We start from the raw sequence: 6,253 nt of genomic DNA, 5'->3' as shown, positions 1-6,253 counted from the left end.
TAACAAGACACCTACAACATGTGTTCTGGGGTATGTTTCATTCTCAGAAAAAATCTATCTATGTAGGCTACATAGCCTCACAATGTTCTAACATCAGCAGCCTGATTTATAATGAAAGAGTGTGTATACTCTGAGTGTATACTCTGTGTGTACTCTGTGCATATACTCTGTGCTGTACTCTGTGTGTATACTCTGTGTGTACTCTATGCTGTACTCTGTGCTGTACTCTGTGCATATACTCTGTGCTGTACTCTGTGTGTATACTCTGTGCTGTACTCTGTGCATATACTCTGTGCTGTACTCTGTGCATGTACTCTGTGTGTATACTCTGTGCTGTACTCTGTGCATATACTCTGTGCTGTACTCCATGTGTATACTCTGTGCTGTACTCTGTGCATATACTCTGTGTTGTACTCTGTGTGTATACTCTGTGCTGTACTCTGTGCATATACTCTGTGCATATACTCTGTGCTGTACTCTGTGTGTATACTCTGTGCTGTACTCTATGCTGTACTCTGTGCTGTACTCTGTGCATATACTCTGTGCTGTACTCTGTGTGTATACTCTGTGCTGTACTCTGTGCATATACTCTGTGCATATACTCTGTGCTGTACTCCATGTGTATACTCTGTGCTGTACTCTGTGCATATACTCTGTGTTGTACTCTGTGTGTATACTCTGTGCTGTACTCTGTGCATATACTCTGTGTTGTACTCTGTGTGTATACTCTGTGTGTACTCTGTGCATATACTCTGTGCTGTACTCTGTGCATATACTCTGTGCTGTACTCTATGCTGTACTCTGTGCTGTACTCTGTGCATATACTCTGTGCTGTACTCCATGTGTATACTCTGTGCTGTACTCTGTGCATATACTCTGTGCTGTACTCCATGTGTATACTCTGTGCTGTACTCTGTGCATATACTCTGTGCTGTACTCCATGTGTATACTCTGTGCTGTACTCTGTGCATATACTCTGTGTTGTACTCTGTGTGTATACTCTGTGCTGTACTCTGTGCGTATACTCTGTGCTGTACTCTGTGCGTATACTCTGTGCTGTACGCTGTGTGTATACTCTGTGCTGTACTCTGTGCATATACTCTGTGCATGTACTCTGTGCTGTTCTCTGTGCTGTACTCTGTGCATATACTCTGTGCATGTACTCTGTGCTGTTCTCTGTGCTGTACTCTGTGCATATACTCTGTGCTGTACTCTGTGCTGTACTCTGTGCTGTATACTCTGTGCTGTACTCTGTGCTGTACTCTGTGCCGGTGTACCTGATAGGCGGAGATGGTGAGCGCCACCGTTTTGGTGTAGCTGCAATCCAGGTTCCGGCTCCTCATCTTGCGCTGCTCCAGGTATGCGAAGAAGCTCTGCACCACGAGGTGGAAGACGAGGAACGCCCCGTAGAGCCCGAAGGAGAAGAGCTTCGAGGAGTCCCACACGATCTGGTAGCCGGCGATGTAAGCCGCCAGCACCGCGCCCGCCACCGCCAGCGCGAACAGGACCGTGACGATCCGCCGCAGCACCGTGACCGGACTCTCCTTCCACTGGACTTTCACCGGCGCCGCGCACACTGCATCTTTTTTGTCCGTTACTGTGAAATAAACAAGACATAAGAAATGAATAAGAGGAATACGTTTTAGTATTCGTTCATTTATATAGAACATTCCCGGCTGGTTTCACAGACCCATGTTAGCCCCACTCTCAGGGTACCTTACCTCCGGTAACAGTGTTCAAGGCTAATGCTAATCAGGGTCTGTGAAACCAGCCAGGGCTGGATGGATAACATTTGGAGCTGGTTTCACAGGCCCCGATTACACAAATATAGGACGAGCTTACCTAACATTGGAGCGGTCCAAGACTAGCGCTAATCAGGGTCTGTGAAACCAGCCGGTTATCGTCAGAATAATATGCAAGAGTACATTACTGTGGGATACCATCTACAGCATTAATAATAATAATAATAATAATAATAATAATAATAATAATAATAATAATAATAATAATAATAATAATACATGTAAAAACCATCACTCAAACAGCGAAATAACATCAGCACCCTATATCCTCTATGGGTCACGATTTTTTAAATTACATTTTTTGAAATTTTAAAAGAGTTTGTGTGAACTCTGTGGAGTTCGAGAAGTTGCCTTGCCAAAACTTTGAAAAAAAAAAAAAAGCAGCACAGAGATAGGAAAGTGAACGTGGTTCAGTGGAGCCCCCAGTGACTGAAGGGGCTGTACTGGAGAATCCCAACTCGTGAAACCATCTGCTGCCGAACAAACACATAAGCAGCTCTTTATACATGAATATGAAGTCTTGACTGCACTGGCAGCTGTCATGACCCAGCCCTCCTGCTCTTCACTGGATTCACCTGAGCTCAGCACCACCTGACTGGAGCCTCAGCTGCTGCACCATCCTCACACTGCTGCACTGCTAATCCATCACTGCAGACAGAACTCGCTGTGATCCTAGTTCATATTGTATTAGAGGTATAGTTTGCACTGACTGTAAACTGCACTGTGTTTAAATATGAATCTCACAAGGTAACCCTGCACTGCTCTGTAACACCTGTGCGAGTCTCCTGGGATAAAGCAGGCACCTGCCCAATAAATCAATACAAAATAACTAAAAACAAGCCGACCTGTCGATGAAGAGGTGTTGATGATAGCCACACCTGGTGCCCCCGTGTACATGGCTGCCTTTCACACAGCCTCCGGTGGCGGAGAAGAAGAGACTAGTCCAGGGGTCCTGACAAAATACAACAGCCCCCCTCCACAAAGAAGAGCTGTATTTGTACCAGACCCCATCCCGACCACACCTTGAGCTGTTAACGGGGGAGTGGGCAGTGCAGGGGTATAAGATCTCAAATAATAGCGCTGGATGTGCAGCAGTCACTCTACGAGTTCTGCTGGTCGCACTCGGTATAGTATTGAGTGGGGGGGTGGGTAGTGTTTGTACCCCCAGGAGAGTTATTGTAACTCCCAACGCTGTCATGACATTCCAGTGCATTTCTGTGACCCAGTTGTACTGTAATACTGTACTGGCAAATAGATATATACACCTGTAATATATATCAGGGTCTAGTGCTGTATATTATAAAGACATTTCAGAGGACTGGATCTCATCAATATCAGGGTCTAGTGCTATATATTATAAAGACATTTCAGAGGACTGGATCGCATCAATATCAGGGTCTAGTGCTGTATATTATAAAGACATTTCAGAGGACTGGATCGCATCAATATCAGGGTCTAGTGATATATATTATAAAGACATTTCAGAGGGCTGGATCGCATCAATATCAGGGTCTAGTGCTATATATTATAAAGACATTTCAGAGGGCTGGATCGCATCAATATCAGGGTCTAGTGCTATATATTATAAAGACATTTCAGAGGGCTGGATCACATCAATATCAGGGTCTAGTGCTATATATTATAAAGACATTTCAGAGGGCTGGATCGCATCAATATCAGGGTCTAGTGCTATATATATAAAGACATTTCAGAGGGCTGGATCGCATCAATATCAGGGTCTAGTGCTATATATTATAAAGACATTTCAGAGGGCTGGATCGCATCAATATCAGGGTCTAGTGCTATATATTATAAAAACATTTCAGAGGGCTGGATCACATCAATATCAGGGTCTAGTGCTATATATTATAAAGACATTTCAGAGGGCTGGATCGCATCAATATCAGGGTCTAGCGCTATATATTATAAAGACATTTCAGAGGGCTGGATCGCATCAATATCAGGGTCTAGTGCTGTATATTATAAAGACATTTCAGAGGGCTGGATCGCATCAATATCAGGGTCTAGTGCTGTATATTATAAAGACATTTCAGAGGGCTGGATCGCATCAATATCAGGGTCTAGTGCTATATATTATAAAGACATTTCAGAGGGCTGGATCGCATTAATATCAGGGTCTAGTACTTGAATAGAGCTAGCTGCCTAACACTTAGAAACACAAGTTATTAAATCTAAATAAAAGAAACAGGAACAGCCGATATTGACGTACTGTCCCTCCCTTTCCAGTACTCGTCTGTGTTGAAACAGTTTGGTTGGTCACTGGCACTCTACGCTCTCGGCGTTATTATAAATTGCTGCCGAGCCGGTTCCAGTGCGGACGTGACTCGCAACACAGTGTAATTGAACGGTCTTTATCATGACAGCTTGGAGGCCCCGGGCTCTATTCGGATTCCTCGCCACTCCCGAGCTACTGTCTTACAGCGACAGGGAGATTGAAACCACGGATGAGTTCTGCAGGAATCTACCGACTACAAGACATCGTTTTACTTGTCAGCGAGCCCGCGAAAATCAGACCCCAGCTTGTTCTAACTATAAGGACTCTTGACTGTTACATTCACATGTATGTTTAGATGACGACAAATAGCGCCCTTGAATCCCATTGAAACCAGCAGCCAGATCCCCAGCTCCACACTGGTTTGCATGCAGAACGTAGAAAGGATTCGGGAATCGATCGCTTGAGAACAGGGAGACTGAATCCGGTTTAGACGGTGCAAGAAAAAAGTCAATACTTAAGAACATAAATAAATAAGAAAATATGTATATTTGACTAGCAGAAATATTTCTAAACCGCGTATCATTTCCGCCTGGTTTGCGCAAAACTCGATTCGTGTTTCTTGTGAAAGTATTATTTTTTAAAAACTTGAATTCCCATTTAAATGTCTAGTCAATAAAACGCGTGGTTTAGCCGGCAGTGTCTAACCCTCGCAATCCGTGCTGATACCATCAACAATCTGGGGTAAAGAAACCAGCCGAACCGGACTAGCAGGAGAAGAAGGGAATCCAATGAATTAAAACGAAATAAAGAAAGAAAGAGAGAGAAAGACAGAAAGAAAGAAAGAAAGAAAGAAAGAAAGAAAGAAAGAGAGAGAGAAAGAAAGATAGAAATTGAGCTAATGGATAGCTTAAACACCTTACTTAAGAAAGAGTCGCTAACCGTCGAATAACAAAACACATTAAACCGCATTCAACTAGAAACAGATCAATTATATTTATAATTTGTTTTGTTTTTTTAGCTAACTAAGGATGCATTTGTACGTTCTAAAGCAAACTGCTTAGAGGATGGGGGGAAACAAAACAAAACACACTAGCTATTTATTTGCTTTAGAAAAAACAAAACAGTAAAAAAAAGACAATGTCTTCTCTCAGAATTAATAATGTAATCTAAGAAACCAGGAAATCTCCAAGCATGTTAGCTCTTGTTATGAAAACCTATGTATGATGAATCAGAATGCAATCATTATGCACAATATGTGAAGGAATGTACTCCCTCGGTTACTAACAGGTTTAAATTAACCTGGGAAGCAGAGCGCTTAAAAAAGAGAGAGATTATTATTATTATTATTATTATTATTTATTTCTTAGCAGACGCCCTTATCCAGGGCGACTTACAATTGTTACAACATATCACATTATACATTATTTCACATTTTACAGATATCACATTATTTTTACATACAATTACCCATTTATACAGTTGGGTTATTACTGGAGCAATCTAGGTAAAGTACCTTGCTCAAGGGTACAACAGCAGTGTCCCCCACTGGGGATTGAACCCACAACCCGGTCAAGAGTCCAGAGCCCTAACCACTACTCCACACTGCTGCCCTATGATTACAGAATCTCTACACAAAAATGAAAAAAGTTAAAATCCCCAGGCCCTGATGGCTTACCTGTAGAATTTGATTTACAGTTTTGGGAAGAAATCGAGACTCTGTTGCTTGAAATGTTTCTAGAGATGGGACCCACAATGAAACAAGGCCTTATCACCGTCATTCCAAACCCAATCAAAGACAAACGTTTGATTTCAAACTGGAGGCCTCTCACATTATTAAACGCGGGGTTATAAATGATGTGCAGTTCGGTTACAGAAAGGTTTGGACCAAATAATAAACGAAACTCAAACGAAACTCATAGACACGCCAGTATGAATAACTCGCGTTAGATCTTCTGGGCAGTTCAGATCTTTTGCAACCTGATGCGCTTATTCTCGTTTTGGACTTTTATAAAGGATTCGATACAATTCAGCATGTTTTTTTTTTTATTTAACGCACTGCATTTATTTGGTTTTGGTCAAACATGCATTATATAGTCAAGATGTTCTATAAAGATATTAATAGCTCTGTTATGTTAAAACGCAATGTTATGAAAGATTTGCTGTATGCAGAGGCATAAGGGAGGTTTGTTGAACTGTGATCGCTAGCTATCTTAAT

At 42.1% G+C, this 6,253-nt stretch overlaps 1 protein-coding gene across 1 annotated transcript in view; it reads right to left on the bottom strand.

Moving 5' to 3' along the window:
- LOC117433846 (hyaluronan synthase 1-like) overlaps nt 1-2,699 on the bottom strand; it is a 6,789-nt gene extending 4,090 nt beyond the window's left edge. The window contains exons 1-2 of the mRNA XM_034056266.3: nt 2,648-2,699; nt 1,278-1,597 (exon numbers count right to left, since the gene is read on the bottom strand). Coding sequence (XP_033912157.3) covers nt 1,278-1,597; nt 2,648-2,699 — 372 coding nt within the window. The remainder of the gene's footprint in view (nt 1-1,277; nt 1,598-2,647) is intronic.
- Between the last annotated feature and the right edge of the window lie 3,554 nt (nt 2,700-6,253).

This window comes from Acipenser ruthenus, chromosome 41 (genome assembly GCF_902713425.1).
Source record: "Acipenser ruthenus chromosome 41, fAciRut3.2 maternal haplotype, whole genome shotgun sequence".
NCBI lineage: Eukaryota > Metazoa > Chordata > Actinopteri > Acipenseriformes > Acipenseridae > Acipenser > Acipenser ruthenus.
This window is presented reverse-complemented; position numbering and strand designations above follow the sequence as displayed.